Raw genomic sequence first — 16,875 nt, forward strand, 5'->3', positions numbered from 1 at the left:
GAGCTAGCTTTTGGGATGGTGTATCCCAAGGTTCTTTACCAATGTAGCGTACATGTTAATAATTTCAGTTGATGAATCCAGCAATATTCTAAATTCTACTTTTTATTATTAATTACGATTATGTTGTTTCAAACGTTGGCCCAAATTCGAAATCGAGTATTTGAAATAAGAAATATATTTTCCCCAACCCTTAGATTAACTATGAGTTTCTAGTATTTTTATCTAATTCTTCAAATCAATTTTTAGTAGTCTCTCTTATTTATGTCAAGTCTTTCTTATTTATGTCATTTTCTTTTCATTCTTTTTACTTAGTCACAGGTATGGTCATAACTCTTTTCTTTTTTTGGGCATTATAATCATCATTCATGTCTTTTGTTTTTTGGGCTAAAACATACACATTTTTTCCTTAATGGTTCCTATATAAAATCTGCCAAGACTTGGGCCATGTTTGTTGGGCTCAAGGGCTTTGTCTATCTAATACACAATTATGTGTAGGATAGGAGGCTGAGATACTCCTTTTTATGAATTACATTGTGGACAGTACTGTCCAGTACATAAGGAAAATTCTATTAAACGTTTTCCCTTCTTATTATTATTCGACTTCGAAATAGTAATATTAATATATCTTGAGCACTCGCGATGACGTGATGTTTATACATTTCAAGCATGTTAGATTGGGGATTCTTTATTTTTGAAAGTCAATTTTTAATGGCATGGCAGTTTCCCCCCCCTGACTAAATGAATATAACAAGAATAATAAAAAACGATGTGAACATTTTTTTATAATTATTCTTCCCTTTTAATTTTTTTGCTAGATACTTCTTGTCATGTTACTTTATTCCTTCTTCCTCTCGACAGAGACTGTATTCTCCCACAAATAATATTTTGTTGATCCAGTCTGTGAACTGCTTATTCCCTTTCTCATTATATAATTCTATTACGGGTGTACATTTTTATGTATGTTAATCCAATAATCCATCTTATTTTTCAATTTTATTTAAAAAAGAAATACCATTCCCATTCATAATATAGATTATCTCAATTGGAATTTGGAAGGCACATAACCAACAAAATAGAGAAGCTAATTAACGTTATCTTGCAGTGGAAATATATCCCACTATGCAACTGGGTAGTAATGGGTCAATTGTATATTTTATGAGTTTTAAAAGAAAAGGTTGTCACGTACGAAGCATACGTCTATTTTTAATTAATGGCACATTACATTATTGATATATTGGACCCATTTTGTGTACGTCTACGGACTACGGTCGCACTGAAATACGGAGCAAATTTATTAAATTTTGTCTTGTGAAGCAACTATACTGAATTATATTAATCACATAGACAAAAGAGTGCAGACTGCAAAAACTTAATGAACCAAAAAAAGAGATGTTTAGATGGGAAAATAAAAAAATACATTAAAAAAGAAATAGCCCGAAAGTCATTGCAAGAAACAAATTATAAGTGTTAAGGAAATCTAGTAAAGTTTAATAAAAGAGATAATGAATCATAGGAATTTTTTTTTAAATGGTCCACACACAATCACTGCCATGCATGTCTGAAATCCCTTTGAAATCTTCTTGTTAACAGCTTAGGGTTCTCTTTAGTCAGTCAGTTATGAACAATATAAAAGAACAGTGGTCCACATGTGTATATATATATGAAAGTATATATAAAAATCTAAAAGAGAGAAAAAGTAGATTGCTATATATTACATGGGCAAAGCATTCTTGTCACTGTTGTCCCACAACAGAGATAAAATGTTTCAGCAAACGTCACATCATGCTATGGCCAAAAGCATTAAAAGGAAGTAATTATGAATGAATGATTCACAGTTCAGACACTTTCGGATAAAGATAAAGTCATACTGACGCTGTCTCCATGACAACTTTCGTCGCCACCCACCCCTCAACTTTCAGTAATACCAAAGAAACCCCTAGCCCATGTTATAATACTTTTTTTTAAGAAAGAGTAAAGATTATTAGTCCTACATGAGATTATTAATTGTCAAGGATACGTTGACATATATTTTTCAAGAAGATATATTTGGAATTCCTCTTTTAATCGCATATATAAGATGTCAATATTTTATGGTTAAATAAGGATTGAGTTTTTTTTTTCTTTTTTTTTTTAACGTGAGAATAACTGAATAATTAAGAAATAAGAGGCAATAGCTTGTTAGCTAATGGCGGAGCCGAGCTCAAATTTGAGCCAGTCAAAAAATTATATGTGTATTTATTTTTTTAATTTTAGTTAATTTATATCATAATATATTTAAATTATATTAAATACATAATATTTGAGCGAGCAGCACTAAGAAGAATTATAATTTTATTAAATATTTTTTAATTTTACTAAAAATAATTTATTTATTTTATAAAAGTGAAAAGTAGACACATAACCTAATACAACTTACCCAAAATCTTTCACCAAAAATATTTTGAATTTTACATGGGGGCAAATTACAAATTGTAGCCCGGGCCAAATTACAATTTTAATCCGAGTCAGATTATAATTAATTATAAATTATATATAATAGATATAATTTGTTAAAGTTTAGTCCAGGCCGAGGCCACACCCACATTACAGATGGCTCCGCCAATGTTGTTAGTCCGACCCAATTTTCATAGATATGACTTTTGTCAGGGTTTTCTAAGATTATTCTGAATATATGGCATGCATAGTTGATCAAGAATTAATTAGATAACTAAACCTTTTTTCATGATAGAGTATGTCGGGATGGAGCTTTTATGAGCAAAAGAAGGGAGAACAATTTTTTATTCTTGAATTAAAAGAGTTATATAGTGTTTATAAAAATGAAGAAGGGATGATTGAAATGTTTTGTCATAATTTATCATTTTGTTTCTTTCAATCTATGTTTTTTTGAGTTGGACACTATTATCTTGAAATGAAAAGTTTATCCTTAATTTTTTTTTCTGTCTTCCGATACGCATTATATCTCAAATAGGGATGGCTGTGAATTTAATTTGGCTCGATGACCTATAACTCCACTAAACCAATATGAAAAATATAGATTGAGTTGGACAATTGATTTGATTTCTATTCAAATCCAATCAGCCCAATCTCAATAAGTACTGATCTGGAATTGGATATAATACAATAGGCCCACCAAGGCTAAAACCCAAAGATTAAGGCCCAAAAATATAGGGCCCGAATAGTGCGCGATATCTCCATCGCGCGTAAAGAATCAGGGGGCGCGATGGCTTTATCGCGCCTCAACTGCCTTTAACATGACTTCAGAGTTAAGGAACTGATCAATAATACGAATAAGGAGCTACCGCGCCACAGAACTAATACACGAAGTACAACTCCAGTTTGCCACCACTCTACCAAGATAGCCTGACATATAGAGATAAGGCCAAAAATGCACCAGCTGAATCTGCAGCCCATAAACAGCCAAATAAAAGACATACCGCCTACCGAAGGCGACATCAGATTCACTATATAAACAAAGGGTATATACCTAGGTATGATCATCTAATTCAGTAAGAATACAACATAAGTCTAACTTTGATACCGACTTGAGCGTCAGAGTATCATTGCAGGTACCCACCCCAGTCGGAGTCATTGCGCCAAAGAAGAATCATATCAATCTCTCCATTAACAGCCATCAACAGCCCAAGAAGTAAATAACCCAATCCAAAATCTTCTCTCTTCAACTATGTGTGATTAGGCCCGATACATATTGGTTTGATCAAGTACAAAGATCGAATTTTGAATTTTTCAATTGTACGAAATCCAAACCAACCTAAATTCCATAAATGTTTAAATTTAAAATTATCTTAATAGAAAAACTATTATTGTTTACCAAAAAAAAAACTATTATTTTGTATAACTTTTAATATAAAATGGTGTTATTTCACTTTACTTGAATTAGCCTAATCATAATTGAGTTGTTTTGATAGAAAAAAGATATTGTGAACTCAACTTAATTTAATCTGAATAAATTTAGTTAATTCATTTTTTATTTTTATTTCGTTTAAAACCTTTTCAATGTAACCAATGATCATAGTTAGTCCCAAACATTTTAGGTCCATTGACTAGACTATATACTAGTTGGTACTCTTCAATTTTGTTTTTTCAGTCAGAAAGAGAGAGAAAAAAACAGAATAAAGTAGCCCGGCTTGAATGCTGGGCAGACAAAGACTGGACTGGGGTTGAATAGAAGAGGGAGGGGGGACAACAGAAAGAACGTATGGTCACCGTCCGATTGAGAAATTCTCTCTCTCTTGCCCGAACTGCCCGAAAGAAATTTAAGATGTGAAATGACAAAGCTGAGCGCTCTCTCTCTCTCTCTCTCTGACGCTAAAACGACAGTGCGGTGCAAATGCCATACGGTCAGAGAGGCGTCAATCATAAAGCAATGGATTGCATAATGATTTTGCCTCGTTCCTTGTGTTCAGAAATTCTGTCCTCCATTTCATTCCAATTCAACGCACACACAAAACGACTGTTTTATATTACTCCACCACTATTTACTATTCACCCCCTCCTTCTCCTCTTTTATATGTCTTTGACCCTTTTCTTTCTTTTATTATTATTATTTATTTATTTAACTAGTCATTAATTCTACTTCCATGACACACCCTTGTCCACTTTCACTCCTTTTTAGTTTTACTCTCTTTCTCATTGACATGTCAATTCCATTGGGATCACGTGCGAAGGATTTCAAAACATCCCTCGCACTCTCCTCTCCTCTCTTCTCTAATGTTGTCATCCCCTTTGTTCTCTACCTATGACTATGTTGCTATTTGTTATGTTTCCAAATTCCATTTCTCTCTCTCTCTCTTAAAAAGAAAAGAATGATGCCTTTGCCTCCCGCGAGAATCTCGCCTTATTATGCGTCGTCTTGTATCCTAACACGTCCCTAGCTAGCGTCAATTTTTGTTAATTTCTCTATTTTGTCTTTTCCATTCTTCATCTCCCTAATTACTTTATTCTTTTACAAAAATGCACATGCATGCCTTTAGGCATTTATGAACCATATATTAATCATACCAAATATTTGTGGTCGCGAACAATTTATATAAGTCATTTATCTCAGTTCATGAAAGCAAAATGAAATTAAAATTAATACAGATTTTAGATTCAACTATTGTTCTAAATTAAAATTAATTTTGTAAAGAATCAATTCAACCAAAAAATTTAAATTGTTGGGTGAGGACGAGTTTATTAATTTGTATTATTCTCTAATACGTCCTCTTATGCAAGAGCTCTTTAGGTTTGAAGTGTGGATATTACACAAGTTTAATTTTTTGTTTATCTTGTGCTTTTTATTTAATTCTACTAGAAAGTATGGGATGATAAGGATCAAACTCGTAACATCGTGGTCACTAAAGCTCTGATGTCATGTAAATAACTAATTTAACCTAAAAGCTGAAACTAATGGGTAAAAGCCATTTTCATGGTTAGAACATTTTTAATAATTTATATTATTTTCTAATAAATTTGCCCAAGTAAATAGCTGTTAGGGGGTGTTTGCCCAAGTATATATATACCTTATGTAATTTGGGACGATCAATAAAAAAGACCCATGCTACACCAGTACGTCCTTAATTTATATATATTACGTACGTACCAATTGATGCAGCTGAAAATCCCCATACAAACTTGTTCAAATATACCTAAACCTCAAAAGCCTTCTTTCCAATTAGACTCTTTCCATTAATCTGCTAAGTCTTTTATTTACATTTTCTCTCTCACACAAACGCACGTTTTTGGCATCGACTACTCACTAGCTAGGAACTGGGTACGATACCAGTAAAATCACCAAGTGAATCTCTGATCATTCTGCTAAAAAGGAAAATAAAAATAAAAATAAAATAGTTCTTATTTTTTAACTTTTTTTCTTCCCTGGCACAGTCTCTGACATCAATGCTGAACATTAAATTGATTGCATGAAAATTCGATGCCACCAACTGTCAGCTACTGACCTAACGTGGACCCTCACACTGCAACTTTTTCATGCAAACAATGTCTCGAGCTACTAAAACATCTTTCTCTCTCTTCTCAGCGTTGCAAACGACGACGCATGGGATAATATATGGGTGAAAACAAGGGCGTCAAAACGGGCCTCAACTCAGTGGTCGTTTTCAACCTTCTCAATACGGCTTAGTAGGGGGGGGGGCAGGGGCCACAGCTTGCAGATCTGACGGCTGACAGAGAAAGACTTCATTCATTCATTCAATTGTCGTCGACGACATTGACGTGACACGTGGGTGAAGATCGTGTACCGAGGATTGAATCATAGCGTAATGATGAATAAATAATTTGTAGTATGTGTGTTTGTGTGTGTGTGTGTGTGTGAGATTTATGCATTATGCGTGTGTAGTGTATCTATGTCTGTAAAACACAGTAGTGTGCAGAACTGTGCGTAGACTCTGTTACTTTTTATTTAATTATCACTACAAAAAAATAAAAAATAAAAAATAAAAAATAAAAAAAAAGGTTGAGTAGCTCAAGGCTTTAGAGGGTTGTTCTCTGCAACCTTCTGTTACTTCTACTGTTATTTTCTTGGCTCCTCTGTGTTCTGATAATCTGATATATCAAAAATACGTATTCTTACTACTCTTATGCTATAGATTGACATTGTACAGGTTCCTGCATTCTGTACCTATTTTTTCGAACCAAATTTATTGATTAATGAATGTGTTTTCAGTTTGAGCTTCAAGCTGGGTTTTAACTTTTTATAAATAAATTAATATAATTAAGTGGAAGGTACAGATCCAAAGGGGAGAGGGTCCTAGTACACAGAAGTGACGCTGCCAATTGTAACACTTGCATGGCAAGTTTTTTCAAAAGTGAAAAAGTGAAACTCATGAAAATGAGACAACGTCAAAAAAGAAATCAAAACAAAATGTTCCCAACTTTTTTTTTTTTTTTTCCTTTTTACTTTTGGGTTTAGGATGAGGTATATATTGCTTTACACTGTAGCCAGGTTTAGTTTTATATGCGTATGTACCACGTCATGATTAGCTTTGTTAATTAATTTAACTTATAATTACTGAGGCCAACTTTTAATTCCAATTGAATGTAGACCGGATATAGAAACTTCAACGTGATCAATAATTATTTAACAAATTATTAAAGTGCTAATGTACCAAAACCAAATGATGTGTAGCTTTGTTGTAAAGAAGTGGGAAAACATGAAAGAAATATATATATGTGTTGATTATTATTAACGTGAGTCCATCTCTGACGTCCATGGACAATTAGAGTCGATTCACTTTCTTTTATGTAAATAAATATAATTCATTGAAAATTATATGCCTAATAATAGAGGCCTTAAATCATGACCTGTGGGACTTGCGTGTAGAGATTAAAGTTTGGAATCTAATAATTAAGGTACAAAAACAATCTGATTGAATACGCTACTGCTTAATTGGTACGAAAGTTAATTAGGTTGGAAGTGTTTGGCGTGCTCGTGTCAAATCTATTAGGAAAAGCGTCCTTAAAATTAGCATTTGTTCCTTGTACTAAAAAAGAGGAAATGTGCTTTCTAGGTCAGATTTTTACCATCCGTGTATATATATATATATATATATATATATATATATATATGACTATGAATAATCCTCTATTCTAATGTGGAGTACCAATTTAAACAAAAAGTTGGAGAAATTATTAACTTGAAGCAAATAATGCAAAAGCTCCAAAAGTTAAAGTACGTACTTGCAGTTTGCCCAGAAAAAAAAAGTGCGTACTTGCATGTCACATTATTAGAACTTCCACAATTCAAATTCCAAAATAAATCAGTTCGGTAATTGTTTCCACTTTTCAATATTGGTGAGATGATTGCTAAATCAAAGACATAGATGACATGCAACAATTAAGCAACAATAATTTTTGTAGTTATATACATACATGTGCATATACAGTAAACTTAATGACGGAAAGAAGAATTATAGTGTCAAAATCAAATTCTTACTACAAGTATCTACTTATAAAGGAACAATTTATTAGAGCAATTTGCTGCAAATGCAAAAGTGATTAAAGACATGAAAAATTGCAAGGCTGTTGGATGAACGATAGATTAATGTCAAATATAAGAACTCTAAATTTATGTAAATGAATTAATACTTACGAATCCGGCATCAATTAAAGCCTCCATGATTATTTCAACATAAACTAAATTTTATGACTCAGCTATTTGTTGGGTAGCAATGTGGATCAACTATAGTGTAATTATAGTGTAATTATATTGTACTATGTGATCTCTTTTTGTTTTCTATTGTTGGGAAAATTATTGTGTCCCACTGGGTTATCTGAAACACTGATCGATGACTCCATGCATTCGTGCAAAATCAAAAGGAAAGCAAATAAAGTTGAAAGAAAAACTAAAGCTAATTAAAGCACACCCCTTTTCCTTTCTCCTCATAAATTTTAACACCATCTCCTTTTGCTTCTTTTAATCAGCCCTCTTTTTACTCCCCACATGCTCAAAGCCTCGTCTAACACCCAGCAATCAGTACTTTCAAATCCAAAGCCAATTTTTTCTTTTTCTTCATTATATCCCCCTACTTTTGTGCCTCAATTTAATATGTCCATGATTTCTTTTTGAAGAGGTTCTTAATTGACTCCTAAAAGGAAATTGGATATGACTTGCGAGTTCTCTATACCAGTACTGCACATTTTTTAAAACATTATATTTTCTGGGTGGCCAAGTGATAGCTATACGATATTCATATTATTTTTTTCTGTTTCCATATTTGTCAATTATTATGAAAAAAAATTGGGGCGAGAATTTAGATAAAGTTCAAATATATTTTTATGACCTTGTTCTCCCATATGAGCAAAACATACTATATTTTTACCATTAAAAGACAGAAAGAAACACTAGATCAAATATGTAAAGGAAACGATGGATAGGACTCTGACTTTAGAAAGAATTTATGTTTCACGCTCTCTGCTTTCCATTCAATTTTTTACTTTTCCTTTTGCATCAATTATTTTCCCTCATTGGATTGACTTTTTTTTTTTTCACATTCAATTCATTCTAGGGGAGTTAAACCAACATGGTTCGAGAAGTGTAACATCTTAGAGGCATGCACAATAAACGGTTCATGCCAAATTTGCAGAGCTGGAGATATATGAATGAATCGAATCAACACCTTAAGGTAGTGTTTGCTTCGGAAGAAATTTTTTTTTACTAGGAAAATGTAATTGATAGAGAAATGGTTGGAAAGTGAGTTTGGTAGGAAAATGTAAAAAAAGTTGTTTGGTTGACCGAAATATTACCAGGAAAATTTATTTAAATATGCAAAATCTATGTTCGGGAGAAAATTTGCACCTGTTTTTTCACTTCCCCAGTTATCTCAAAATACCACATCTCAAGTGGTATTCTACAACAGTGAATTTCATCCAAAAATCAACTCAAAAGTCATTTTTCCATCTATCCTATTTGCCTAGTATTTTTTGAAAAAACCTGAACCAAACGTGGTATTTTCTAATATCCACTTACACTTTCTCATCAATCTCAAAATAAACCTTCAACCAAACACTACCTAAAGAAAGAAATTTCAGAGACTGTGCAGTAGGTATGAAACTGTGTAGTTGGAGATAACTTATAAGAATTAATTAGTACTACTTTACTAATAAGATGCATCTACTTTTTGATAGTTTGGAACAGAAGAATTTCATACTTAACTTGAAAAATTTTTGGAATGGGTAAAAGTTTTTCAAAAAAATGTGTGAGAGAAGACAAAACATGTTGAAAGGCCTCGTGCTAGTTTGTGAAGAAGTCATTAGTCCTTAAATCCGCCGGGCATTAAAAGAAGAGTCACAGAATTGTTACTGAAAATTCGAGTCCGTTACTTTTGACGTGAAATATATGGTCCAATATAATTATGTGTGTATAATTGCTGAATCCATCCATGGTCTGAATATGTCATCGTATTTACCCTTTATACCATTACAATATACATTTGCAATCAGTAGTTTCAGGCTTTAAGAAATGGGAAAAATGGGAAGAAAAGATTTGAGAGGAAAACCAAGTTATCTAGGAATGAGAAGGAATATCATTTTTTTAATAAAAACTTTCCTCTTTTTTAAAATATCATCCGTTATCATTGCCACTTTATTTTGTAGCTTGACTATGTTGGTATTCTTTTTATGACTTTATTCAAAATTTTCAGTCTTTTCCTAAGTCCATATTCTCTATTCTTTCTTTTATTCCTAAAGTGTAAAGCATGTGCCTATGCGTAGGATTGAACATAGGATTAGGAACCCAACTTCTTTGGTAGAAATATCTAAATATTTCATAAATGTAAAGTGCTCCATTACAATTACCAAGGATCACTTCATACTTTAACATTACTAAAGCTCACCTTCCCCCCCCAACACCCCTCTTCTCTCTCTGCTATATGTCTCTTTCTTTCTCTCTCAGATTGCAAAACATACAAATCAATTAGATTTCATATATTTACCTAGAAAATATAATATGTTAATTTGGATCTCAAAAGAGCTCTGATAGGAGGGCCATGCTTTTTTCCCCCACCCCCTCCTTTTGTTGCTTTCTGTCTTTCTTGTCTCCTTGTGTTTCTTTAGCTCCTTTTACTTTTCTTTTCTTTTTCTTTTGTATTCTTTTAGCTTTCTCTTTCTCTGATTCTCTAAGCGGGTTCCTGATTCTCATTCCAGTGCTCTAGCTCTTTCAGTTTCAGAGACATATATATAATGGTAAATAAATAAATTATATATATATATATTCAGAAGGGAGATCTCAAAGTGGCTGGCCCAAGGTGAATTCCAAATCCAAAATAGGTTTCTTGGGGCTTGATCCTGATAGGCTTGACGATGAGCTTCCATCTGATATTCTCTCGTAACTTAGGCACTTTGGATCCATTTCCTTCTGAAAAACAAATGAAAATAAGAAGAAGCATAGATCAGAAAAATTCTAGTGAAATTATGAGAATATGATAAAGAAAGGAAAAAGAAGAAGAGGAAAACAGATTACAGAGAGAGCAGCATAGCATAAGAGAAGTGTGTGAACAGGTTTTGGGAATCAAAGGACATTTGACTCAGAGAATAATTAAAGAATATTTATATCGATCAAGGAAAAAGAAACTTCAAATTAATGGGGGTACACCTAAAAGCCTGCTAAGTGCTTGAACTTGCATGTTCATTTGCTAGATTCCAATTATTTTTATGTATATATTGCATTAACATTATATATATATATATATATATATCCGAGCTATAATTTCAGGGTCTAGACCATTTGGATCATTGAGTCAAATGGAGTAGGTTTAGGGTTCTATGTCCTTTTCAGTATGGTCATTAAAAAATGTTAACTAGAGGGAAGTCTTTTACAGCAAAATTTGTTTTTAACCTTGCAATTAGTAAATGTGAAAAGGACTGGTCTAACCATTTGAATTTGTGAAGGACAAAGCAGCTTTATGGAAAGCCTTCTCCTTTTGTATAATGTGCATGGCAAGATGAAAAAGATCAAACGTATTTCCTTTTCCTCTCAACTCCCTTTCATGCATTCCAAACCCAGCTTGGTATTTGTGTATAAATATAACTTTTGAAACAAAACCAACCTTGGGAAATAAAGAGGTATTGAGTAATGTACATTTACATACCTCAACAGAAGGCACGTTTCCAACAGAATCAGCCTTTGGCTTGCCATGCAACCAAGCTTCCCTGTTACAACCAAACACATCGAGAGAATATTTCCCATTACCAGAAGCCATGCAGAAGAAAAGCAAACTGAGAAAAGAAAGCCATCTTTTACTGTCTTATTTATAGCCCCTTTTACTTATTCTTCTGATTGAAGTAAAGTTGAAGCCATGCTAATTGATATCCCTTTGCCCATGACTATGTGTGTGTGTGTGTGTATGTATATATATATACACATACATAGGACCATTCAAGGAAGTTTCAAAGGGCATATCGCTTTGGCACCAAAATTTCTAATTATGGGTCTACGAAGGGCTTAGCTTTGACACTAAGTTTCCCAATTGTAGGGCCCCATATAATAGCCTAATGTCTGAGCCCCACAAAATCCTAAGGAAAGAGATATCTCTATTTTTAAGGTGGATTTTGGCAAATATCAAACTCCTGTGTCTTTGAATGGTATGAGTATGCGTGGCTTCCTTTTTTACTTCCTTTTCACCCACTAGAAGAGACTATATTATTAACCCATCATTTAGTTTGGATGCTCATGGGTTGTGGACAGACAGAACAAAGCACACAGAAGTGATTTATTCTTTTTGTGATTCTTTGCGCCTAACTATGTTTGCATATTAGGTTAAGAGAGAGAAACGTGAAAGCAAAGGACTAAGAGAGAGAGAGAATGCTCATATGAATAAGACATGCATGATTTCCTCTGATTTATATTAGTATTTTTGCAACATGACCCGCTAAATATAGATTGAAATATAATTCTTGTTAAGAAAAAAAAAAGGTGAAACAAGAATGATGTTACTTACAACTTAATCACATAAAGATAAAAAAAAAAAAAAATTCCCCCTAGCTAGGCAAATAAATAAGTTGCCAACATCATTCAAAGCAACATTGTACTATATATAATAAAAAAAGGAATAAGTCATCATATATATATATATATAACTATAGCTAGAAGCATTACCTGGAAGAGTTGCTCCAAAGCCCATAATATTCCTTATCTTGATTAACACTTGATCTTCCCTGCTTAATGGGTAGATCAGACCTTCTTGAAGAGTTCATGTCAAACATTAAGTCATCAGAAGTATCTCCAGATGATCCATTATCGTATACATCCGATTGCCCTAATTCATGTTTAAATGGGAAAATGAAAAAGAAAATTAAAGAAAAGAGGAAGAGCAAGCTAGCTAACAATATTGAACTTTCTTGACTTAATCTTCCAACAATATTAGAGAGAATGAAAATAGGCCCAAACCTGAAGAAGCCGCTGCTCTATCTGTAGTTTTCACCGTCCGGTACATCTGGATTCAAATTTATGCATCATTAACATCAGATAGTATAAGTGAATATTTAAAAAATATAAAATAAACTGCTGCCAAAATCATATAATTAGTAAGATATTTATGTATTAATTAGTGCATAACGCTTCATAGTAGGAGGAGGATAAGTAGAAATCCAAGAAGTGTACCGCAAGAATAAAAAATGGCCACCAAGTTGTTTCTTCTAAGTACTAATTATTAAATTGATATGCGATACAGTACAAGTTCTCATACAGAAGCATTTATGGTTACGGTAATATATGCATATGCATGGAAGCATGTGACTAACCATGGTTAAAGCTGGCATGGTAAAGAAACCCATATCTGAGGAAGGGATCATTGAGAAATGATGGTGTTTGGTCCGTACTTTGCTTATCATTTTTCAATATTTTTGTTTTCTTCTTCTCACTGCAATTTATTATATATACAATATAATTTTCTTTAATGGCATGGCAGCTATGAACTTGTCTGTCTCGGCTTGGCTGCGACTTATTTTGAATTCATGGGGCTTTGTCTTACTTGTTTTCAGAAATCAATAAGTACCTCTCTTTCTCTCTCTCTCTCTCTTGATTTTTTTTTTCTTTAACTTGGGTGGTTCATTCTTCCAAGCAAAAAGCTGTTTATTAGGTTGCAGAAGCAGAGGCAGCAGATCTAATAGAAAAAAGAAGCGCTAAGGATTTGAGAGACCCTTTGAAAGGAAACCATTGGAATTTGAAATATAAATAGATGACTTAAGTGCTTCCTGTAATGTAATGTAGCCTATAAATTTAAACATATACATATATGCATAGTACTACTTGCAAACACCATTTAAAACCCAATCAGAACCGTACTAGTACCCTTTAAGCTGACTGAAGAAATTAACAATGAAAAAAAAAAAAAAATTAAGAATAACACAGAGTTCAAATATTATTTAAAAAAGATTGTTATTGTATATTATATAGTGAGATTAGTTATGAACTAGTGCAATTAACGAGTTTAAGATTTACCTGTAAGTGAGACTTAACATGTGCTAAAGTGAGATCCTTCACATCCATTAGCTCAAGAACTGATTTGGGCGTAGCCCCTTCATCAGGAGAAAGAAAGATTAGTTGCAATAATTAATCAAATTTATATTATTAGAATAAGAAAGGCAAATTCACTTTCTCCCATTTTTCTTGTTGAATTTCCATGTTAGAGAAAGTGAAAGCAACAACGGTGTAAGAAGAAAAGGGGGAGCAGGGAAAATTAAGGGAAAGAAGAAAAAAAAAACATTTATATTAAAAAATTAAATGGAAAAAAAGATGATGCTTACTTTCATGGCCACCCAAGAGCTCAACGGCATGAACAAAGCGAGCATGGAGAGTGGTAGTCCAACGCATCCGAGGAGCTCTCATGCTTCGTTTAGGAGGGAAGCGTGACAAGAACCTCGACCTCAACAAAGCTTGAGACTGAAAAGGGCTTGAACCTGTGGTTGTGTTGGAAATAGATGAAGGGGTGGAAGCCTCTAAGGGATGATGATGATGTTGATGTTGATGTTGATGTTGTTGTTGTTGTTGAGAGAATGGCATAGGAGGAGGGTTCTGGTATACTGGGATTCCTCTGATGGGTCTGAGAAAACCAAGTTCTTGGCTTAGGCTTTGGATTTGTGGTTGTTGTTGGTGGTGGTGGAAAAGTGGCTGGTTGTGGAAGTAATGGTTTTGCTGAAATGTTTGGAAGGGATTGGCATTACCGTTTTGGAAGTGATGAATGAGGTTGGAGGTGTTGGAATCTGAAGCCTTTGGATTAGAGAGGGAGAGGTCATGATCAAAGCAAGTATCCTTTTTGGACATTGATGATGATGATGATAAGGAGTTTCTAGAGTCCAAAGCTCTCTTCCAAAACCCCAAGTCCATGTCTTCTTCTGTAGTACTTCTCCTCCAACTTGATGTGGGTTTGCTGTTTGGAGGGCTGATTTGCAAGGATAAGTCTGGTTGTGCTGGGAATAGTTCCATCCTTGCCTATGACAAGCTTTCCCACAAACCAAACAAGTATGTGTATGTGTATGTGATCCTGTTTTTCCTTCAGTTATGTAATTTTTCCTCCTGCTAAGTTTTCTTTTGTGTTGTGCAATATATATATATATATATATATAGTACGAAATTTTCAAGGATTGGAAAACAAAAAAAATATATAAATATATATATATATATATATTGAGATGGAGGGTTGGCTCAGTGATTGCAAGATAAGGGTAATTAATTAGAGTTTCTGAAAGGGTGTGATGGGGGGGTTTCAAGCATTCAATCAATTTTGATGGAGTAGTTGCAGAGCAGAGATTTGAGGTTGAGAGGAGACGGCAAAGAGAAAGAGAAAGAAAGAGAGAGAGAGATAAAAAGAAATGACAAGGTATGTGAAGTGAATGGCTGTTTCTTTTGTGTGAAGTATATGTGAGAAAATGACACTTGAGGTACTATACTCTAGGGGTGGTGGAGAAGAGAGAGAGAGAGAAATAAAGAAAGAGAAAGAGAAAGAGAGAGAAGATTGTTTCTTTTGTGGACGTGGGGGGTAGGGTACTGAGGGTGAGAAAGGGAGAAAAAGAATGACAAAAGGAAATGGAGAATAAGATAAGGAAGGGAAAAAAAAAATGAAAAAGGTAAATAAGTTATGAACTTTTATTCCTTTTTACAAATGTACTCTTTTTTCTTCTTTTTTTCCCTCTCTCTCTGATTTCTTTCGATTAAAAAAGGAAAAGCAGAACATTTCCTATAAACCTTTAACGTGTGCATTGTCCCTCTGCAACTCATACCTAAACTTTCTATAACACACGCACACAGAACCCCCCTTTCACTGGACTGAAACCTAGGGCTCTGGTCTTTGCCACACAAAAAAAATAAAAAACAATTTCTGGAATTTACAGTCACGTGATTCCACACAAATTTCAACATCTTTGGGATTTGTTTTGTTTTGTTAACAGCCCAATTATAAACCACTCATTGAGATAATAATGAAACCCTAATTCTCTGCAAATCACATCATGCATTCTTCTTAGCTTAAATTTGGACCCATCCATCATGTTCTTGTCATTTTCTTTTTATAATCAACCAAGAAATTCAGAGGTATATTTGTGGGTCGTTACAGATATGTGTGGTATTGAAAGTCAGATTTAACCTATGTTATTTGTGTAAGGGATTAAAGAGGAGTGTCTATAAATGGGTAAACTTGTCTTTCAACATTTATGGTCCTCAAGTCATCAAATAGATATCGGAACGTACAAGCTATAGTGAATGCTCATATATTCCATTCACCCTCGGAAACACATACCGAAAGGAACCAAAACAAAAATAAATAAATAAATAAAAGTTTTATGTTGGCTACAAGATAAAAAAAAGGAAATTATTATAAAATTTGAATCAGGTAAAAACTGAGAGTGAGATTAATTAAATTCATTGGGTAATTAATTATTTCGGGTCATTCAAATAATTTGAACAAATAAATGCAAGTCTTGTTAACTTAAATATTGATAGCAAATCACTGAAAGAAGGAAAATTACAGATAGATGGAACATTAACGGAATAGGAAAAATTCACCGGTGGGTCGTGAGACTCTCTATCAAAAATTAAATTTTATGGTTACGGGTTTGAGAAATCAAATGGACGGTCCTAATAACAATCTATATAAAAAAAGATGGTCCTATAATACACTCTATAGATAATCGACGTATGAATAATCTCTGTCTAAAAATCAATGTGTGTCACTGTCAAATTAACACAACATCTAATGTGTGCGTGTATCTTGATCATATTAAACTGAAATGAATTACTAGTAAATAAATAGCAAAATCAACTAGTCAAAGTGACCAATCACTCTTAATTGCAATTAAGTTTAGTAATCATTTTATATTTGCCTCGTAAAAGAAAGTATTAGGCTTCGCCAGATATAGATAAGTTAGCCT

General features: G+C 33.4%; 1 protein-coding gene across 1 annotated transcript; it reads right to left on the reverse strand.

The window, feature by feature from the left end:
- Positions 1-10,312: 10,312 nt before the first annotated feature.
- On the reverse strand, positions 10,313-15,033 carry LOC133289199 (probable transcription factor KAN2). The gene is made up of 6 exons (XM_061487085.1): positions 14,257-15,033; positions 13,952-14,028; positions 12,899-12,944; positions 12,608-12,767; positions 11,601-11,661; positions 10,313-10,867 (listed from the first exon to the last, which is right to left on the reverse strand). Exons 1-6 carry the CDS (start codon positions 14,933-14,935, stop codon positions 10,739-10,741), a joined length of 1,152 nt encoding a protein of 383 aa, XP_061343069.1. The 5' UTR covers positions 14,936-15,033; the 3' UTR covers positions 10,313-10,738.
- Between the last annotated feature and the right edge of the window lie 1,842 nt (positions 15,034-16,875).

The sequence above is a fragment of the Gastrolobium bilobum genome, unplaced genomic scaffold (assembly GCF_033153095.1).
Source record: "Gastrolobium bilobum isolate Gb01-03AN ecotype WA unplaced genomic scaffold, APGP_CSIRO_Gbil_v1 utg10696, whole genome shotgun sequence".
Classification (NCBI taxonomy): domain Eukaryota; kingdom Viridiplantae; phylum Streptophyta; class Magnoliopsida; order Fabales; family Fabaceae; genus Gastrolobium; species Gastrolobium bilobum.

Excerpts from the sequence above, each read along its gene's own strand:
- LOC133289199 (XM_061487085.1), bottom strand. The coding sequence starts at position 14,935 with ATGGAACTATTCCCAGCACAACCAGACTTATCCTTGCAAATCAGCCCT. Across the intron at positions 11,662-12,607 it reads CTTTGGAGCAACTCTTCCAG|GGAAGCTTGGTTGCATGGCA; the intron begins GTAATGCTTCTA and ends TGGTTGTAACAG. Across the intron at positions 10,868-11,600 it reads GAAACGTGCCTTCTGTTGAG|AAGGAAATGGATCCAAAGTG; the intron begins GTATGTAAATGT and ends TTTGTTTTTCAG.